The sequence below is a fragment of the Onthophagus taurus genome, chromosome 7 (genome assembly GCF_036711975.1).
Source record: "Onthophagus taurus isolate NC chromosome 7, IU_Otau_3.0, whole genome shotgun sequence".
Taxonomy (NCBI): domain Eukaryota; kingdom Metazoa; phylum Arthropoda; class Insecta; order Coleoptera; family Scarabaeidae; genus Onthophagus; species Onthophagus taurus.
This window is the reverse complement of record NC_091972.1, coordinates 3,773,670-3,795,118: the sequence shown is the minus strand read 5'-3', so window position 1 is coordinate 3,795,118 and position 21,449 is coordinate 3,773,670. Positions and strand designations below refer to the sequence as shown.

The 21,449-nt window shown below is 31.2% G+C and overlaps 4 protein-coding genes across 4 annotated transcripts in view; 2 read left to right on the top strand and 2 right to left on the bottom strand.

Moving 5' to 3' along the window:
- LOC111420849 (shavenoid) overlaps positions 1–21,449 on the bottom strand; it is a 372,982-nt gene that overhangs the window by 155,291 nt on the left and 196,242 nt on the right. The gene's annotated exons all lie outside the window — the stretch shown is intronic.
- On the top strand, positions 1,375–18,402 carry LOC111420845 (adenylate cyclase type 10-like). Its single transcript, XM_023053892.2, has 15 exons — positions 1,375–1,455; positions 1,514–2,262; positions 5,913–5,973; positions 6,023–6,076; positions 6,135–6,354; positions 6,406–6,837; positions 6,887–7,406; positions 7,458–7,732; positions 7,786–8,035; positions 8,088–8,211; positions 8,270–8,410; positions 8,465–8,614; positions 13,675–13,886; positions 13,941–14,124; positions 16,557–18,402. The coding sequence occupies exons 1-15, from the start codon at positions 1,443–1,445 to the stop codon at positions 18,323–18,325; spliced, it is 5,154 nt and encodes a 1,717-aa protein (XP_022909660.1). The 5' UTR covers positions 1,375–1,442; the 3' UTR covers positions 18,326–18,402.
- Positions 15,346–19,600, bottom strand: LOC111420847 (uncharacterized). Its single transcript, XM_023053893.2, has 3 exons — positions 19,427–19,600; positions 18,791–19,377; positions 15,346–18,737 (listed from the first exon to the last, which is right to left on the bottom strand). The coding sequence occupies exons 1-3, from the start codon at positions 19,550–19,552 to the stop codon at positions 18,413–18,415; spliced, it is 1,038 nt and encodes a 345-aa protein (XP_022909661.2). The 5' UTR covers positions 19,553–19,600; the 3' UTR covers positions 15,346–18,412.
- LOC111420844 (neuralized-like protein 2) lies at positions 20,041–21,129 on the top strand. Its single transcript, XM_023053891.2, has 3 exons — positions 20,041–20,503; positions 20,556–20,883; positions 20,935–21,129. The coding sequence occupies exons 1-3, from the start codon at positions 20,126–20,128 to the stop codon at positions 21,048–21,050; spliced, it is 822 nt and encodes a 273-aa protein (XP_022909659.1). The 5' UTR covers positions 20,041–20,125; the 3' UTR covers positions 21,051–21,129.

Sequence of the window (21,449 nt, the reverse complement as noted above, 5' to 3'; positions counted from 1 at the left end):
AAAGTTAACGTGCCATAGTAAAGTGATCAAACGTTCTAGACCGCAGTTCTCGGCACCAAAACATACTCCATCATGTTGCTTAAGCATATTCTCAATCCTAAATTGATATACCAAAAATTGAGTGTTTTCTGATTTTTTGAACAAATGTCTGCTGGAGCAGATTTTTCTAGAAGAATTCGAATAACTCGAGAACGACCGAATCAAATTGCAAAAAGTAAAATTATTTATAAACCTTGAAAACAGACAAATCCAAATATGTAAAAATATACAGGGTGTTCCATTTAAAAAAATAAAGTTGGTGGCGACTTCCGGTGTAACCGGAAGTGCTAGAAATCTGAAAATATTTTAGATGAAGAGAACGTAATTGATAATACTTAAGTCTGCATTCTCAAATTTTTTGTTTGGCCAGAACCCCAGAAACGTCTAATGACCGGTCTTGCTGAGACACCCTGTATATCCTCCCTATAAAGGACTGATATTGCTGACAGAAGACTACATCTTCCCTATAGAAGACCAGATCTGTTAGCAGAGATTATATACTGCTAGCAAATAACTAGATCTTTTTGCAGATGATTAAGTATTGTTGACAAATGATTAGATACTGCTATTCGAAAAGTAGATTTTCCTTATGAAGGCTGGATAATGCTAACAACGTACTAAACACCGCTAATAGAATTCCCGATTTGCTTATAGAGACGAGGCACTGCTGGCAAGAAACTAGATCTTGATGTAGAAGATTAAGTACTGTAGTTAAATGATCCAGATCTGTTTTCAGATAAGAGATACTACTGGCAAAAAACTAGATCTTGCTGTTTAAGAGTAAGTACTGCTGATAAATAACTAAATACTGCCACTGGAACAAAAGATTCTACTTATAGAAGACTAGATACTGCAGACAAAACACTTGATACTACTGATAGATAACTGCTTATACAAAACTAAATAGTTCCAACAGAGGACTTAAAAGTCTAGATACTTCTAATAGAAAACTAGATCTGCTGCAGAAGTTTCATCACATTCTAGTGATGGGAGACTCCATATCGCTTATAAAAATGTAGATTCTGCTTGCAGAAGATTTTTAAGAGTATCTTTACAAACATAGTAGCGCAACCCAACCAAGTATTTAAATTTCTATTGGGTCATAAGCGATAATAATAGCTTAGTTTTTTCTATTTATACGATTTTACTATTTTATACGATACACGTATATTTTAGTTCAAGATGTTTTATTTCCCATCTTCTTATAATATTAGATATTAATAAAAAATTTAAAATGGAGATCAACTGGACCCAATTATAAAGAATATAATAAAATTAAAATAAATTCTATTATTATTTCATTAATGCCCAAAAATAACTGAAATTTTCATGGCAACGAATATAAACATAAAATTAATCAATTTTATTTTAACGACAATTTTAAAATATTCAATTTTAACAAGATGATGGAACAACGTAAGTTTTATACGTTAATTTTTAAGTTTACCATCTATCTAATTATATTGTGTTTAAGTGGATTATGTTGGTCAAGAAGAATACATCTGGGCAATGCGTACCAGAACTTACGTCGATGATAATGACGATTGGAAAGATCGTAGATTTAGTGAAGATTCCAAACTTTCCATAACAAGTAATAAATCAGGGTCGACAACCGGAGATGAACATAACATAAAAGTGATGGCTTCATTAGTACCTGACGAGATAATAGCAAATTGTAACGATTACAGTCATAGAAATTACGATGTTTGTTTGCTTTTCGGCGACGTTTCCGGCTTTACCGATTTATGTGAAAAATACAACAAAACTGGAAAAGGTGGCCCTTCAAGATTAACGCACGTCTTAAACGCGTACATTGGCACAATGGTCCAAGAAATAATGTCATATAACGGGGACGTTTTAAAATTTTCCGGAGATGCTTTCCTTGCCATGTGGAAAAGTGGCGTTAACGATTCCATGCAAGATTGTATTCATCAAGCGGTCGATTGCGCGTTGGTTATCCAAAAAACACATGGAAAATACGAAACTGACGTTGGAGTTTTTTTAAGAGTTAAATTAGCAATATCAGCCGGTTTTGTTGTATTTTCGATTATCGGCGATCAACACGATTCCCATTATATCGTTATTGGCCAACCGATATTTGATGTTAAATCGGCTGAAAAGAAAAGCGTTGCTGGTGATGTTATGATTTGTCATACTGCTTGGAATTATTTGAATCCTAGCGAATATTTATATGAATATATGGAAGATGGAATTCATATAAAGGTAACCTAAAAAGCACGGCTAAACCCGAATGTCTAGTTCAATAAAAAATATACAACAACCAAGCGCTGAACAAACACTAGAACTAATGGTTCTAGTTCTAGGTCTTGTGCCAATGTAAAACAAGTACTAACACTAGACCGAGAACTAGAAATATTCGGGGTTAGCCGTCTTGAGAGACTCTGAGAAATCTAACTAGAAAATGTCCAGAATATTTCTAGTTCTAGATCTAGTGTTAGTTCTAGTTTTACTTGTTATCTATCGTTAAATTGTTGTACATTTTTCTTAAGCTAAATGTAAAATTAACACTAGATCTAAAACTAGAAATGTTCGGGTTTAGCCGTCTTAACCCTTTGTGTCCCGACGGTACTTTAAAGTACCGGTAGTTTTAAACACTCGTTTTAGTCATCTATTCGGCGCATTTAGAGCTGTCGGTACTTTCTACTATACAAGAAAGAATCTGTATAAAAAATAACACAATCCGCACTGTGGGGGTTCAATCATTTTAAAGAGAAAGCATTGAGCTTCAATTTAGAACAAGTCTCATTCCTTAATTTCAATAAATACGGCTTCCAGGAATTTTTAAATTAACATCTTTTTTGACAGTTTTAGGTTATATGGAAATGTAAGTTTTATTTCAACATTTTTTTTCTCAATATTTTTCCAATCCAACCCAACAATTATTATACATAATTTTAAAGAGAAAGCTTTGAGCTTTAATTTAGAATAAGTCTCATTCCTTAATTTCAATAAATACGGCTTCCAGGAATTTTTAAATTAACATCTTTTTTGACAGTTTTAGGTTATATGGAAATGTAAGTTTTATTTCAACGTTTTTTTTCTCAATATTTTTCCAATCCAACCCAACAATTATTATACATCATTTTAAAGAGAAAGCTTTGGCCTTTAATTTAAAACAGGTCTGATTCCTTAATTTCAATAAATACACCTTCCAGGAATTTTTAATTAACATCTTTTTTGACAGTTTTAGGTTATATGGAAATGTAAGTTTTATTTCAACATTTTTTTTCTCAACATTTTTCCAATCCAACCCAACAATTATTATATGTACATCATTTTAAAGAGAAAGCTTTGAACTTTAATTTAGAACAACTCTTATTCCTCAATTTCAATAAATACGGCTTCCAGGAATTTCTAAATTAACATCTTTTTTGACACTTTTAGGTTATACGAAAATGTAAGTTTTATTTCAACTTTTTTTTTCTTAATATTTTTCCGATCCAACCCAACAATTATTATACATCATTTTAAAGAGAAAGCTTTGAGCTTTAATTTAGAACAAGTATCATTCCTTAATTTCAATAAATACGGCTTCCAGGAATTTTTAAATTAACATCTTTTTTGACAGTTTTACGTTATACGAAAATGTGAGTTTTATTTCAACGTTCTTTTTCTTAATATTTTTCCAATCCAACCTAACAATTATTATACATCATTTTAAAGAGAAAGCTTTGAGCTTCAATTTAAAACAAGTCTCATTCCTTAATTTCAATAAATACGGCTTCCAGGAATTTTTAAATTAGCATCTTTTTTGACAGCTTTATGTTATATGAAAATGTAAGTTTTATTTCAACATTTTTTTCTTAATATTTTTCCAATCCAACCCAACAATTATTATACACCATTTTAAAGAGAAAGCTTTGAACTTTAATTTAGAACAAGTCTCATTCCTTAATTTCAATAAATACGGCTTCCAGGAATTTTTAAATTAACATCTTTTTTGACAGTTTTAGGTTATACGAAAATGTGAGTTTTATTTCAACATTCTTTTTCTTAATATTTTTCCAATCCAACCCAACAATTATTATACATCATCTTAAAGAGAAAGCTTTGAACTTTAATTTAGAACAAATCTCATTCCTTAATTTCAATAAATATGGCTTCCAGGAATTTTTAAATTAGCATCTTTTTTGACAGTTTTAGGTTATACGAAAATGTAAGTTTTATTTCAACCTTCTTTTTCTAAATATTTTTCCAATCCAACCCAACAATTATTATACACCATTTTAAAGAGAAAGCTTTGAACTTTAATTTAGAACAAGTCTCATTCCTTAATTTCAATAAATACGGCTTCCAGGAATTTTTAAATTAGCATCTTTTTTGACAGTTTTAGGTTATACGAAAATGTAAGTTTTATTTCAAAATTCTTTTTCTTAATATTTTTCCAATCCAACCCAACAATTATTATACATCATCTTAAAGAGAAAGCTTTGAACTTTAATTTAGAACAAATCTCATTCCTTAATTTCAATAAATATGGCTTCCAGGAATTTTTAAATTAGCATCTTTTTTGACAGTTTTAGGTTATACGAAAATGTAAGTTTTATTTCAACATTCTTTTTCTAAATATTTTTCCAATCCAACCCAACAATTATTATACACCATTTTAAAGAGAAAGCTTTGAACTTTAATTTAGAATAAGTCTCATTCCTTAATTTCAATAAATACGGCTTCCAGGAATTTTTAAATTAACATCTTTTTTGATAGTTTTAGGTTATACGAAAATGTAAGTTTTATTTCAACATTCTTTTTCTAAATATTTTTCCAATCCAACCCAATAATTATTATACACCATTTTAAAGAGAAAGCTTTGAACTTTAATTTGGAATAAGTCTCATTCCTTAATTTCAATAAATACGGCTTCCAGGAATTTTTAAATTAACATCTTTTTTGACAGTTTTAGGTTATACGAGAATGTGAGTTTTATTTCAACGTTCTTTTCCTTAATATTTTTCCAATCCAACCCAACAATTATTATACATCATTTTAAAGAGAAAGCTTTGAGCTTTAATTTAGAACAAATCTCATTCCTTAATTTCAATAAATACGGCTTCCAGGAATTTTTAAATTAGTATCTTTTTTGACACTTTTCGGTTATACGAAAATGTAAGTTTTGTTTCAACATTTTTTTTCTCAATATTTTTCCAATCCAACCCAATAATTATTATACATCATTGTAAAGAGAAAGCTTTGAGCTTTAATTTAGAGTAAGTCTCATTCCTTAATTTCTATAAATACGGCTTCCAGAAGTTTTTAAATTAGCACGTTTTCTGACAGTTTTAGGTTATACGAAAATGTAAGTTTTATTTCAACATTCTTTTTCTTAATATTTTTCCAATCCAACCCAACAATTTATATACACTATTTTAAAGAGAAAGCTTTGAACTTTAATTTAGAACAAGTCTCATTTGAGTCTGATAAATAAATATTCAAATTTACTGCGTCCACGAAAATGTCGCAGCGCAAGTTCAAAAGAAAGAGGAAGTTGTGAAAATTGTTTTACCAAAGGTAGACCCCACTCAAAATATACTGCGTGCAATGTTTATTTATGTTGTAATGAAAGAAAGAACTGTTTTTCGGAATGGCATAATTTGATTTAGCTAAAGCAAGTGTTACTTATTTTCTAACGTAATAAAAAATGTACTATTTTTATATTAGTAATAAAAGTTTTTGTATACTTGCACCATCACTAAAATATATTTTAATGCTTGACGGTACTCTCAAGTACCGTTCTGTCACAAAGTTTTTGACTTCTTGGGACACAAAAGGTTAAGAGTATCGGTAATAACAATTAGCCGAGATTACACTTTTCAAGATATTTGAATAAAATATAACATTTATTTTTGAGATAGGTTATGGGTTTGGGTGCAAATTGGAGAAGTACTCAAAAATCATATAAACACCAAAAACAATGTAATTTTTATAAAAAATTATTGTAACTTACTAATTATTGTTTTTCTAGTGGATGAAGATGAATCTAATACAAAAACTGAAATTGGAAATGACACTTTTTCAAGTAAATAATTAAGCTAATCTCTTTAAAAATAAAAACTCTTTATTTTCCCTCTTTTTAGTACGTCCAATGGTAAACGAAGCTGTAAAAATGAATTTAAAAGAACATTTAAGAAAATATATAATAAAACCGGTGATGCGCGGGATAGATATGAACGAACCCTTAGAATATTTAACAGAAATGAGACAAATAACAATTTTATTTATGAATGTTGTGATAACAAAAATAAAAATAGATGATTTTGTCGATTTGGTTGACACTTGTTATAAATACGTTTGCAAGTAAGCCCGAACGGTCTAACATTAAAAATATTTTTTCTCGGTTGATTTTAGAATTTCAAATTCAATGGAAGGTTGCGTAAACAAAGTCTCATTATTCGATAAAGATTTGATGTTTGTTGTTATATTTGGATTAAGAGGATTTAAACACGAATTAAATTGCCAAGTTGGATTACGATGTGCAACTTTAATGTTTGAGAAAATTAATTCTCTTCCCGATGTAAAAACAACATCAATTGGTGTTACCACGGGAATAACATATTGCGGTGTTGTCGGTCATACATTGAGAAGAGAATACACCGTTATTAGTTTAACAGTAAATAAAGCGGCACGTTTAATGTGCGCCTACACCAATAAAGTTACTTGCGACCGAGAAACTTTCTTACACAGTAAATTACAAGCTTCCAATTTTATTTTACAAGAATATAAAACGTTGAAAGGAATTACAAAAACCGGACCTGTTTATGAATTTAGGGAATCTCATTAGTAAGTTTAAATTTTTTTGTATTGCTTAATTTTAATATTGTGATTTAAGTATTAAAGCGGAAGGCGAAGAAATTAATAAATACCCACTTTTGGGCCGCGACGAACATTTAATACTTTATTTAAAAATGATACAAAGTGCCGAAGAACTTTATAAAAGACGCCAAACTGGGTTTCATGATGGTTTGAGAACATACAGTCATCATAACACTTTGATTATATCCGGTGATGCTCGTCAAGGAAAATGTCGCCTTTTAGATGAATTGGTTTATTTAAATCCAAAGAATATACCTATGACGGTTGTTAAATTGCACACGAGCGATCATAAAGTTCCTTTTAGAGGGATCCAATTGTACTTTTCCGGGCCTTTGGGGATTACTGCGAAATGTTCAGCAAAAGAACGAGAAATTCGTTTATTGAGTCGTTTAAGAAATATGAAAGTTCCGGAACTGTTGTGTCTTTTAAATCCAATCTTTCACGTTGATTTCGAAAAAACTGCGCTTTTCAATTCTTTAACAGCTGCACAAAAAAAATTGGCAACGGGAAAAATGATTAAACAATTATGTTATGGGGTAAAAAATTGCTTATTTAAATTTTTTTTGATAATGAATCTTTTTTTGTAGTGTTTTTCTTCTTTTTGGGTAGTTGCTCTTAGAAAAGTTCAATATATGGACAACGAATCTTGGGCTTATCTTCAAGAAATTATTGAAACCGACGTTTCTTTTACAGTTCTCACTATTTATAAACCATGTATTAATAGTTTAACCGAATCGGCCAAAAAGGTTCTTAACAATCATTATAGTCGGTTGATTAATCTTGGACCCATCGATAAATGGTTTCATGCTGGATTAGCATGCCAAATTTTAGATATTCAAGCAATTCCAGTTGATTTAGAAAAGTTTTTATTTAATTATCAACACATATATCATAAAAATTTTTTTTTTTATTTAGAGTTATTCAAACAAGAAGTAATGGAAATCCGGGTTGGATTGAAAGTTTCTTGGTTAGTTTAGTTCAAGGTGGAGGAATTGTGATTGTCGATACAACTTTTGCAGATATAAAAGATTTGGGGTTAATTGTACCTCCTAACGCTGTTTTTACGAGGAAAACGCCAGCAGCATTAAGAGCAGAGTTATTAGCTGCGGATAATCGAAATAGGGGCACTGATGGAAAATGGAGAATGTACGATTTTAATTACGAGGTAAAGGATTTTCTTGATTAAGGAAAACTATATACTCGATAAATGTTTCAAGGAAGCTGAAGAAAAAGGTAGTTTATATGCCTCCTCACTTGATTTAATGAGTAATATTTGGCAAATATGCGTTATCAACAAAAACGAAAATATTTATGATGTCGATGCGGAATGGTCATTGGATGGTACAAATAAAATCTTATTATAATGTTAAATTATAAAAAAAATCTAATTATTTTTTAGTATTGATATTAAAAACTTACGATGCTTTATCTTCTTATCAGCAATTATTATTAAAATGTAGTGCCGTCATTGGGGACACCATCCCAAGAGATATGTTGAATTACGTTATGAATTGTATGGATATGAGAACTACAGCTTTAGGTAAATTTGAAAATAATTTAATATTAATTAATTAAAATATTTTATATTAAACAGCTGTTAAGGCTCTTTTTGAGATTAAAGTCCTTTATTGCGCGCGCGGCGATTTTACTCAAGGTGATATGATGATGGCGTTCGAAGCTCGGTTACTACCACCATCAAGATTTACAACTGTAAAATGTGATTGTAAAGGGATACGACCTTACGGTGATAATAATTTTAATTAATCATTTCAATACACAGTGAATTTCACTTAAGATGCAATATAACAAAATATATAACACTATACCCAGTAAACAAGAAACCTCTGTGAAACATTTCAATTTTAATGTACAGTGAATTAAATGAAACATCTTAGAAGTACGTTTCATATACGTGACAGATACGATTTTTACGAAACGTATCTAAAGATATGTATCAAATACATTTCAGTAGAAATATGTATGAAATATCATTAAAATATGTAGCAGAAACATTTCATTTGAAACATTTCGCTACAAATGTGTCTGAAACATGTCTGGAATATCTTCAGCACCGCCTGTGAACGTATGTACAAACATTAATTAATGTTTGTAAACAGAACTAACCTAAGGTAACATTCCTTCACGGTTTAATTGACAGTTCAAAAGAAAACTTCACGCTATGATTGGCATTACTAATTACTAAAGAAAACTTCACGCTATAATTAATGTTTGTAAACAAAACTAACCTTACCTAACATTCCTTCACGGTTTAATTGGCATTTCAAAAGAAAACTTCACGATATGATTGGCATTACTAATTACTAAAGAAAACTTCACGCTATAATTAATGTTTGTAAACAGAACTAACCTTACCTAACATTCCTTCACGGTTTAATTGGCATTTCAAAAGAAAACTTCACGCTATAATTAATGTTTGTAAACAAAACTAACCTTACTTAACATTCCTTCACGGTGTAATTGGCATTTCAAAAGAAAACTTCACGCTATAATTGGCATTACTAATTACTAAAGAAAACTTCACGCTATAATTAATGTTTGTAAACAGAACAAACCTTAAGTAACATTCCTTCACGGTTTAATTGGCATTTCAAAAGAAAACTTCACGCTATGATTGGCATTACTAATTACTAAAGAAAACTTCACGCTATAATTAATGTTTGTAAACAGAACTAACCTTACGTAACATTCCTTAAGGAATGTTAAAACATTTCAGAAATAATTCAAAACCGTTATTGAAACATTTTAGTAATGTACCGTAATTGTCAACTGTATGTTGCAGAAACATTTCAATAGAAACGTTTCAATGAAACATAAAAAGGGCCGGACATTAGCAGTTTCAGACACGTTTCACCTATGTTTCAGAAATATGTCGAAGAAACATTTCATGTTTCAATAATATGTATCAGAAATGTTTCTGAAACGCAAATTTGTTTACTGGGTACCTAGAACTAGAAATATTTGGGTTGGGTTGGCTGAAGACGGCTAAACCCGAATGTTTCTAGTTCTAAGTGTAGTGTTAGTTTTAATTGTTATTCAGCGCTAGACCCAGAACTAAAATCATTTGTGTTTAGCCCTCTTTAGCTGACCCAACCCAAATGTTTCTAGTTCTAGGTCTAATGTTAGTTCTAGTGACAGTACAAGTGTAAAACTAGAACTAACACTATACCTAGAACTAGAATCATTCGGGTGTAGCCGTCTTTAGAGACGTGCGACTAAACCCAAATGATTCTAGCTTTAGGTATAGTGGTAGTTCTATGTATATAGTAACAATGTTAGTGTAAAAGTAGAACTAACACTAGACCTAGAAATATTTGGGTTGGGTTGGCTAAAGACGGCTAAACCCGAATGTTTCTAGTCCTAGGTCTAGTGTTAGTTCTAGTGACAGTACAAGTGTAAAACTAGAACTAACACTATACCTAGAACTAGAATCATTCGGGTTTAGCCGTCTTTAGAGACGTGCGGCTAAACCCAAATGATTCTAGCTTTAGGTATAGTGGTAGTTCTATGTATATAGTAACAATGTTAGTGTAAAAGTAGAACTAACACTAGACCTAGAAATATTTGGGTTGGGTTGGCTAAAGACGGCTAAACCCGAATGTTTCTAGTTCTAAATCTAGTGTTAGTTTTAGTTTTAATGGTTATTCAGCGCTAGACCAAGAACTAAAATCATTTGTGTTTAGCCCTCTTTAGCTGACCCAACCCAACCCAACTCAAATGTTTCTAGTTCTCGGTCTAATGTTAGTTCTAGTGACGGTGCAAGTGTAAAACTAGAACTAACACTATACCTAGAACTAGAATCATTCGGGTTTAGCCGTCTTTAGAGACGTGCAGCTAAACCCAAATGATTCTAGCTTTAGGTATAGTGGTAGTTCTATGTATATAGTAACAATGTTAGTGTAAAAGTAGAACTAACACTAGACCTAGAAATATTTGGGTTGGGTTGGCTAAAGACGGCTAAACCCGAATGTTTCTAGTCCTAGGTCTAGTGTTAGTTCTAGTTTTAATTGTTATTCAGCGCTAGACCAAGAACTAAAATCATTTGTGTTTAGCCCTCTTTAGCTGACCCAACCCAACCCAACTCAAATGTTTCTAGTTCTCGGTCTAATGTTAGTTCTAGTGACGGAGCAAGTGTAAAACTAGAACTAACACTATACCTAGAACTAGAATCATTCGGGTTTAGCCGTCTTTAGAGACGTGCAGCTAAACCCAAATGATTCTAGCTTTAGGTATAGTGGTAGTTCTATGTATATAGTAACAATGTTAGTGTAAAAGTAGAACTAACACTAGACCTAGAAATATTTGGGTTGGGTTGGCTAAAGACGGCTAAACCCGAATGTTTCTAGTCCTAGGTCTAGTGTTAGTTCTAGTTTTAATTGTTATTCAGCGCTAGACCAAGAACTAAAATCATTTGTGTTTCACCCTCTTTAGCTGACCCAACCCAAATGTTTCTAGTTCTAGGTCTAATATTAGTTCTAGTGACAGTGCAAGTGTCAAACTAGAACTAACACTATACCTAGAACTAGAATCATTCGGGTTTAGCCGTCTTTAGAGATGTGCGGCTAAACCCAAATGATTCTATCTTTAGGTATAGTGTTAGTTCTACATAGTAACAGTGTTAGTGTAAAACTAGAAGTACAAAGGCTTTCCCCGATGTTAATTAAACTAAAACTATCACTAGAACTAACACTAGACCTAGAAACTTTTGGGTTAAGCCGTGCGTTCTTTGAAAAAATGTTTGACGTTTCGGATGCCATGTTACAACCTTCTTCAGAAACAAGTTCGAAGTGACGAATTCGGTTAAAATTTCACAATAAATACGTTAAAAAGTAATAATTAATTAGTGTCTAATTGTCAACTAAGTTGTTTTTGTCAAATCCGGGTGGAGAAGGCTTCGTTGAGTTCACTAGCATCTTCCATGTGCGGCTGAGTTCCCAACCATCTTCTCTATTCATGTTATTCCCATGTCGATGAATCTCTATCGCCTCTCTCGTCAATCTTTGGAAGTAATGTCCGTTTCTTGCTAGCACTTTGGGTTTCTCGAACTCTATGCTGTGTCCTCCTATGTGGCATTGCTCTGCGACGTTCCTCTTGTGTTCCTTGATGCGACACTCGATGTTACGTCCAGTTTGGCCAACGTAATATTTCTCGCAACTGAAGAGCCGGTAGACTCTTAATGGGGTTAGTTTATCTTTGGCTATCGGAAGAGCGTTTTATATTTTGCTGACCGTACCGTATTGTACCACGATATCATTCTTCTTCAGACGCCTCGCAATTCGCTCCGTCACACCTGGAACATAAGGAAGACAGATAAAACCGGCTGGTGTCATACTTACCGAGTCAACCTTCTGTTTGAGTGGTTTGGTGGCTTGTCGGATATCTCCCATCGTATTCTGTAGCACATCTTCTAGGAATCTTTCTTCTTTTCTTCGGTTCTCTTTATCGCATATCCTCTCTGCTCGCTGGAATAAGGTTTGAATCACGGACCTCTTCTGTTGTGGGTGGTTATTCTATTCGTCTGCGTCTTCTTTCGATATACTCCCAGTTCCATGCTCCCATCTGTTTTCCTAGTGACTAACACATCCAGAAATGGAAACTGTTTTGCAGTTTCTGTTTCCATGGTAAATTTTATTATGGGATGCTGTGAATTGAGGTGGTCTAGAAATTTCTGGAGTTGCTCTTTTCCATGTTGTCAGATCACGAAAGTGTCATCGACGTAACGGAGCCATAGCTTCGGACTCTTCTTTAACGCTTCCTCTTCAAACATCTCCATGTAAAAATTGGCTATCACAGGAGACAGAGGTGATCCCATGGCTACCCCTTCGCATTGGTCATAGAATTCCCCCTTCCAGCTGAAGTATGTCGACGATAGGCAGTACTCCATTAGTCCTGGGACATACTTGGGCAAACCCTCCGGGATGCGTTTCTGGCGAAGACCATCCACGGCATCTTTGACTGGTACTCTGGTGAATAGAGATTCCACGTCGAAACTTCCCAGCATATCCTGAGGGTCTAGCTTCATACTCCTAATTGATTCTACAAAATGTGACTCCACACATTCTGATATATGACTCTGTTCTACCTGTAAAAGGAGACAGAATCTTGGAAAGGTGTTTTGTTAGCTGATAGGTGGGAGAATTTATGGCACTGACAATAGGGCGTAGTGGGACGTCTGGTTTATGGATTTTGGGTAATCCATATATCCTTGGTGGTACTGGAGCCTGTACGAATAAGCTTTTCTGTTGATCTGCTGGGATTTCTGTGGATTTTACCAGTTCTTTCATTTTCCTTACTATCTTCTCGGTTGGGTCGTTTTTTGTTTTCTTATAGGTGGCTGGGTTCGAAAGGCTCTTGATCTTGCCTGGTTTTTCGTTCAATGTTAAGTTTGATTTTGGTGGCCTTGCTGTTTTAAGCACTCTCGCAATGTCTTGACGAATTTCTTCTGCTTTCACTGCAGGTATTCTGCGAATAGCCGCTTCCACTTCACAACATGACATGTTGACAATTAGACACTAATTAGTTATTAATTACCTTTTCATGTATTTATTGTCAAATTTTAACCGAATTCGCCACTTCGAACTTGTTTCTGAAGAAGGTTGCAACATGGCATCCGGAACGTCAAACATTTTTTCAAAAAACGCATGGCTAAACCGAAAGTTTCTAGTTCTAGGTCTAGTGTTAGTTTAATTAATAACTAGAAGCTATGTTGCATTTTATGTGAGACAGTGCAAGTAACTATGATTACTATATCATACATTAGGTATACATTTTAATTTATTCTTTTAGAAGCTTGTAAAGATTTACCAAAATATGCTTCTTGTGGAATGTTTAAATTTTCATTGGACGCATTTCGTGAGTCGACTTATAATTTATTAACGGATTGCCAACGAAAAGAATTTCACGCAAGAGCTGCTCGTTATTTAGAAAAAGAAACGAGAAAGTGTAAGAGTTGTGGAAATTCATTCTTTATTCGCGTTTTAGGAGTCAGATATGACGATGTAAACAAAATTAATTCCTTTTAAGGTAAAAATGTATTCATTTCATACTTTTAGGGCATGAAAAAAAAGGCTAAACAAGTTAAAGTAAAAAGAGATGTTCGGGCAGTGGATGCAATGATGACAAGAAAAGTGTCAATGTCACCTGGAAGCAGTACAACAGGGGAAGTTAGAAGCTTAAATTGGTCGAATTATAGTGATGGATCTTCTATAAGATCAGGATTACTAAGAAGATCATCTGGTTTGTTATTTTTAATATACAAAGTGACTCAGTTAAGTGAAGTTATCCTGAAACTTTTAATTTCTGCCAATAATTAAGCAGTTCCACATTTTCTATTACTGTCTTCTTCCACTTGTTTTAGATCAGTTCATCTGTTAAAATCTGAAGTCGTAGTCGAAGTGTGTACAATTTTTTGAGTGGTCTTCATGATATATCCCATACTCATATCATCATGTCTCATCATCATGTCTCGTACTCATATCATCTTATTGGATATGTTTTATGGGTTAATTCGAAACCTTTTTTGTATGAAATGTTTTTTTTCCATCGGTTATAATTATTGAGTTATACAAGATAATTGTTGAAAAGTCAAAATTTATATTTTTCTTAAGTTAGGTTGGCACTGCTGATCGGTGGATTAAAATAACTGATTGGATATGTTTTATAGGTTAATTCTAAACCTTTTTTGTATGAAATGTTTTTTTCCATCGGTTATATTTATTAAATTATACATGATAATTGTTGAAAACGTCAAGATATCTATTCTTCTTGGGTTAGGTTGGTACTGCTGATCGATGTACTAAAATAACTTATTGGATATGTTTTATGGGTTAATCCTAAACCTTTTTTGTATGAAATGTTTTTTCCATCGGTTATAATTATTGAGTTATACAAGATAATTGTTGAAAAGTCAAAATTTCTATTTTTCTTGAGTTAGGTTGGCACTGCTGACCGGTGGATTAAAATAACTTATTGGATATGTTTTATAGGTTAATTCTAAACCTTTTTTGTATGAAATGTTTTTTTCCATCGGTTATATTTTATTAAGTTATACATGATAATTGTTGAAAACGTCAAGATTTCTATTCTTGGGTTAGGTTGGTACTGCTGATCGATGTACTAAAATAACTTATTGGATATGTTTTATGGGTTAATCCTAAACCTTTTTTGTATGAAATGTTTTTTTCCATCGGTTATAATTATTGAGTTATACAAGATAATTGTTGAAAAGTCAAAATTTATATTTTTCTTGAGTTAGGTTGGCACTGCTGATCGGTGGATTAAAATAACTTATTGGATATGTTTTATAGGTTAATTCTAAACCTTTTTTGTATGAAATGTTTTTTTCCATCGGTTATATTTATTAAGTTATACATGATAATTGTTGAAAACGTCAAGATTTCTATTCTTGGGTTAGGTTGGTACTGCTGATCGATGTACTAAAATAACTTATTGGATATGTTTTATGGGTTAATTCTAAACCTTTTTTGTATGAAATGTTTTTTTCCATCGGTTATAATTATTGAGTTATACAAGATAATTGTTGAAAAGTCAAAATTTCTATTTTTCTTGAGTTAGGTTGGCACTGCTGATCGGTGGATTAAAATAACTTATTGGATATGTTTTATAGGTTAATTCTAAACCTTTTTTGTATGAAATGTTTTTTTCCATCGGTTATATTTATTAAGTTATACATGATAATTGTTGAAAACGTCAAGATTTCTATTCTTGGGTTAGGTTGGTACTGCTGATCGATGTACTAAAATAACTTATTGGATATGTTTTATGGGTTAATCCTAAACCTTTTTTGTATGAAATGTTTTTTTCCATCGGTTATAATTATTGAGTTATACAAGATAATGAAAACGTCAAAATTTCTATTTTTCTTACGTTGGGTTGATACTGCTGGTCGGTGGGTTCAAATAACATATTGGATATGTTTTATGGGTTTATTGTGAACCTTTTTTGTATGAAATATTTTTTCCATCGGTTATAATTATTGAGTTATAGCAGAAAATTATTGAAAACGTTAAAATTTCTATTTTTGTTAGGTCGGGTTGGTACTGCTGATCGGTGGATTAAAATAATTTATTGAATATGTTTTATGGGTTAATTCTAAACCTTTTTTGTATGAAATGTTTTTTTCCATAGGTTATAATTATTGAGTTATAGAAGAAAACTGTTGAAAACGTCAAAAATTCTATTTTTCTTAGGTTGAGTTGGTACTACTGATCGGTGGACTAAAATAACTTATTGGATATGTTTTATAGGTTAATTCTAAACCTTTTTTGTATGAAATATTTTCATCATGTCTATATTCTTTATCCAGTCTCTATTCCATATGTCATGATGTGCCTCATGCAAGTTTTGACTTGATTTTGTGCTACATATTTCCGTTTTCCATAATAGTTGCAATTTCATTTCTGGCTTCTTGTTCACTTGCTTTAATAATTTTTACTGGTATAGTTCTACTCGATAAGTTTCTGCTTCTTTTTTCGCTATGAGACAATTTATTATGTAAAGCTTTACAATTTTATCTCGTCAATTTTATAACAATCTCCTTCTTGGTATCGATGTTTAAACAGTTGATATTCACATGGTATTATTAACCCACTTAACTGAATCACTACGTATAAAGATATTAAATAAAATTGACACAACACATTTTTAAGAAATCCTAAGGCGTAATAAATTAGGAATGAAAATAATAAAAATATTACGTTATCGTCCATCGTTAACAAAAACGTTTTCGTACGCCGATTTTACGCATTGTCAATGTCCACAAATTTTAAGCGCAATGTATTATCAATTAATTCAACATTGCGAAGGAGCCGATATTAGAAGTAAATTGATGGACGCTCTTTTAGAATACGCGTATCTTTGCATTTTATCGTTCAATGTTCCTCAAGCGTTAAAAATTTTGAAACGAGCAACGAATTTCTTGGAAACTACTTATAAAGAATGTACTGAAGAAGGCGCCGATTGGCAAATACCATTGACTAGGGCTCGTATTGGTACTTTATACGCAAAATGTCAATTGGATTTGGGTAATACAAACGAAGCTAAAGATCAATTTCTAAAAGCAATGAAAGATTATGGTATACCATTTCCCGTTAGGAAAAATGAAATCCGCATGAAAACGCAACGATTAAACTTAAAACAAAATTTTTCACTTTTTTGTATAATGAGACCGTTTATTGTTAAACAAGGTTACGAGGCTGAATTTTGCGATGACGTTTCAAATTGTTTGGCTATAATGTGTAATCTTTATATGGATTTAAATATGTGGGAACATGCCGAATTAGCAGCACTTATGAGTTTACAAAAAGCTTTAGAATCAAATATGGATTTTTATATTCTTTGCAACGCTTACGCGAATATGTTGCAAATTGCAAATCACAAAGGCAATAGAACTATTAGTATCGCTTTGGAAGTTCACGCATTAAGAATGTGCCATCGAAAAAAATCCAACGTTGAACCGCAAGAATTAAAAGGCGTTTGTAAACTATACGGGGTGATTTTTTGTTCAAGATTTTTAAGATCTGAATTAGAACATTCAATTGATTTAGCTTTCATTATGTTGAGAATAAGTAGCACTTTAAATGCGGCTCCTTATTCATTAAAAGTGATGGTTTTATTGGTTCAAGCTTTACTTATGAGGAAAAGATTAATGGAAGCTGTTACGATTTTATTTGAAATGGAATATTATGCAGCTGAGGATATTGATAATTCAGGAAGAATTTGGTATTATGCTTTATGTGTCGGTGTGCAAATAGAAACCGGTTATTGCGTAATACCTTATTTGGAATGTGAGAAAATTTATCATATTGAAGGTGAAGTGATGTCAACTGTAAGAGATATGGAAGCGGTTACAAGATATTTTACGGTATTATGGCTTTGGGCTATACGAACTGGTGATTATGAAAAAGCTTTAATTTGGCAAACAAAACTTCAAGAATTTTCAATCGGCGGAAAATCTTACGATTCATTAGCAAACATTTACACCGCTTTATACTTTTTAGAAGGTTTATTAATTTTTATGGTTGGCAAATTAAATAGCAGAAACGTCCGCGCTGTTTCGCAAGCTTTTCAAGAAATCAAAATTCTTTTAAACAATCTAGAACGAAGTAGCCGCGTCGTTTCGGTTATAGCACCGAGATATTACCATTTAAAAGCGTTTTATAAATATATCAGGTATCAAGAAAATGCGGCTTTTTCTCTTTTACACAAAGCGAAAATATTGAGTGTTAAATTGGAGAATGTGCTGGAGGAATTATGGTGTGATCATTCCGAAAAAGCTTGGACAAATTCTTTATCTTCGATTTTAACCGATTTTTGGAATGAACATGCTGAACCTGGGGGGGAAATTGACTACCATGAAATTGAAAATGATGATGGTAAAATTGGTTATTATACATTACCGACACCTATATACCTTTAAAAATAGATAAGATTGAGGTTGTGTTGTTGAAAATAAATATTTTGATTTAAATTAAATAAATTTAATTTAAACAAAATGACTATTATTTTAGTATCTCAAACTTTGTGATAACAACGAATTATTTTCCATATTTTCATCAATTTCCTTTTCCAAACTATTTTTCCATACAGATTGGTGATTGTTAATAATAATATTAAACTCCTTTTTAAAATGTACAACGTTCTTTTTGCAGCGTTTAATAACATTTAACAGCATCTTTCCAAAAATCTTATCGTCCGGAAACGTTGATGATATACTACTAAATAAATGCATCATTCTTTTAAGAGTTTCAATTTGAATATCATTGTGTAATAAAGCTTCAATTATTAAAAAATGATTTTGATGCAATGTTGAAGTGTTCAAAATAAATGTCCTAAAAAAATTTATTTTATTTTTATTATTTCAATAATTATTAATAAAAATTACCTTAATAATTGCTTTTTATTTTGTAATTTTAAATCTTGTAATGTACATATTAAACCAAGAGGATAATTTTTATATTTATTAAGAGATTGGGAAAATTCATCGCAAGTTAAACTCAAATTTGATGACTCAAAGTATTTCTTGAGCATTAATAATAATTGTTTATTGTTATCAATGAATAGTTTAGGTAATAATAAATGTCTTAAATAAAATTGGGTTATTTCCAACTTTTTGTTATTCAATATAGAATCCCCAATAATAAATGTTTGATCTGCATTTACCATATCTGAGAGTGTTAAAAAAATTTGTTCAATATCATTATTGTTGTAACTTGATGAGATTTGGTTTAGTGCTTCATCAAATTCTTCAATGGATGTTAATTCTATTAAAGGGACAGCTATATCTTTAATTGCATCTATTCTTAATTTCTGATTGAAATCATCAATTATTAAGACATCATCCGCACTATCATTTGAGATGTTACTTGTATCTTTATCATTTATATTTTTCGAAATACTATCATCAGTTAAATCTATAGTAGATTTATTCTCGATAATTATTGTATCCAGTTCATTAATTAATTCTTTATTCTAAAAAAAAACGTTTTTTTAATAATATCTTTACCATTTCATTCAGTACCTGTGGTAGAACATTTTCCCACACTTTATGCTGTGGGGTTTCGGAATTTTTACGGGCTACCTTTAAAAAATCGGCTAGATCTTCCTTTACTTCATTACTAAAAGGATATCTTTCAAAATTAAACATTTTAATTTTTTAAATTAGTACAAATTGAGGTTATGTACAAAAAAGGAAATACAGCACCGTTTGTAGCGCCATCTATTAGTTGTGCGCATAATTTACTTGCAAAGTAATTTTATAATTAAATTTTTATTTATATCAAAACCGATCACTATTTTTAGTTTAAATTATATAAATAATTTATTAACATTGTTAACAATAAAAAAACGCGTAATTCTTTAATCACTCACTATTTTTATGAGTGCTTCGTTGCGCCATCTATCAAATACCCACCTTGCGATCGTTTAAAATTTTCCTTTATTAAGTTTAAAGTAAATCTCACTAATATAACGTTATTATTAATATAATTTAAATAATTTTCATTTTAAAATATATTTAAATTAAAAATTAAGCCCATTTTAAGTTCTGTCATATTGACATAAGAAAAGAAGGTTATGTTTCATACCTGTCAAAATACAAAACACCTTCATTTTATAATAATAAAATATTTACAAAATAAATATGGAATCATATCTAAATGAAAAAGTATGCTAATAAACACTAATCAAGAAAAATCGTAACATTTCAAGGATTAAACATATGAATAAAAATATTTTGAAAACAATGGTTAAATCAGAAAAACTTATGTCTCATTCCAGTAGTACAGGTACGGTTACCAGATTTCATTCATTCCACGGCGAAAATATAGTGCTTTCTGAAGATAACACCGTCGCTTATCGCAAGAAAAGTTTCGCAAATGCAGTTACTTTCAGTGAAAAACCATTACAACCTTGTGAAATATTCTTGCTTGAAATTGAACAAAATGAAAGTGGTTGGAGTGGACATATGCGTTTGGGACTTACTCAATTAGACCCACATACTATATGCCAAACTGGTATTATTCCGCCCTATGCTTTACCTGATTTAGCAAATATCGGATTGTCTTGGATTTATGGTATTACAAAAGCAAGTAATCAGGTAAAAATTAAGTTATTTATTAAGAAATGATTTTTTTAAAACAAGTTTGTAGATGTATAGTGTTTCTTATAATCGTGCAACAAGTCTAAAATCAATAACTAGTGATAATGGGGTTATAAGAACTGGTCGTGGTTTAGTACCCCTCAGTATGTTAAAACCAACAAAACATAGTGTTAGCATTTTACCTACAGATACATTTAGTCGTATTGGTGTTATGTATATTCCTACAAATGATAGAGAGGCAAATATGCATTATATTATTAATGGGGAAGATCAAGGAGTTTGTGTTCGACATATTCCTTTTACTGATGCACCGTTGCATGTAGTTGTAGATGTTTATGGAACAACTAAGAAAATTCGGATTATCCAATTATATGGAGGTATACATTTAAAAGATTTTTTTTATTATTTAATAATTATTTTATTTGTAGTTCCAACACTTCAGTCGGCTTGTCGTGATGCTATTTTACAACATATAACAAAAAAAGGTGTTTCATCTCTTCCTTTACCAAAAGTATTGAAAGAATATCTCTTATATAAAACATAAAAAATAAGAAATGAAAGAAAATGACAACAAATTTTAAAATAAGACTGTTTAGAAAAAATCTTTCTTAAAAATGATTAATTATTTAATTTGTAATTAATGTTAGGAATTAAGAAATTAATCTATAATGTGTAATGTTGTCCTTGATATAAGGAAAAAAAATATTTCACTTTCTATATTCATATATTCCCCCAAATTAATTTTTCAATTCATGCTTACTTTTTAGATTTAGTTTTATACCAGATCAATATAAATTTGAGTTCACAAATTAAAAAAAGAATCTCATTGTATTCCATGATTGCACAAATTTTGTAAAAAGAAAGACTACATCTATTTCTTTATTGTATTTCGTTTTATATTAAGTAGCACTATGTGCAATTAAATGTACATTCATATTTCTCG

Bases quoted from the DNA above. Each gene is read 5' to 3' on its own strand.
- LOC111420847 (XM_023053893.2), bottom strand. From the start codon at position 19,552: ATGTTTAATTTTGAAAGATATCCTTTTAGTAATGAAGTAAAGGAAGAT. The intron at 19,378-19,426 runs GTACTGAATGAA...GTTTTTTTTTAG, and splicing joins GGGAAAATGTTCTACCACAG to AATAAAGAATTAATTAATGA. The intron at 18,738-18,790 runs GTAATTTTTATT...AAATTTTTTTAG, and splicing joins AATAAAAAGCAATTATTAAG to GACATTTATTTTGAACACTT.
- LOC111420845 (XM_023053892.2), top strand. The intron at 2,263-5,912 runs GTAACCTAAAAA...TTTTTGAGATAG, and splicing joins AAGATGGAATTCATATAAAG to GTTATGGGTTTGGGTGCAAA. The intron at 8,615-13,674 runs GTGATAATAATT...TTATTCTTTTAG, and splicing joins TAAAGGGATACGACCTTACG to AAGCTTGTAAAGATTTACCA.
- LOC111420844 (XM_023053891.2), top strand. From the start codon at position 20,126: ATGAATAAAAATATTTTGAAAACAATGGTTAAATCAGAAAAACTTATG. The intron at 20,504-20,555 runs GTAAAAATTAAG...ACAAGTTTGTAG, and splicing joins TTACAAAAGCAAGTAATCAG to ATGTATAGTGTTTCTTATAA. The intron at 20,884-20,934 runs GTATACATTTAA...TTTTATTTGTAG, and splicing joins GATTATCCAATTATATGGAG to TTCCAACACTTCAGTCGGCT.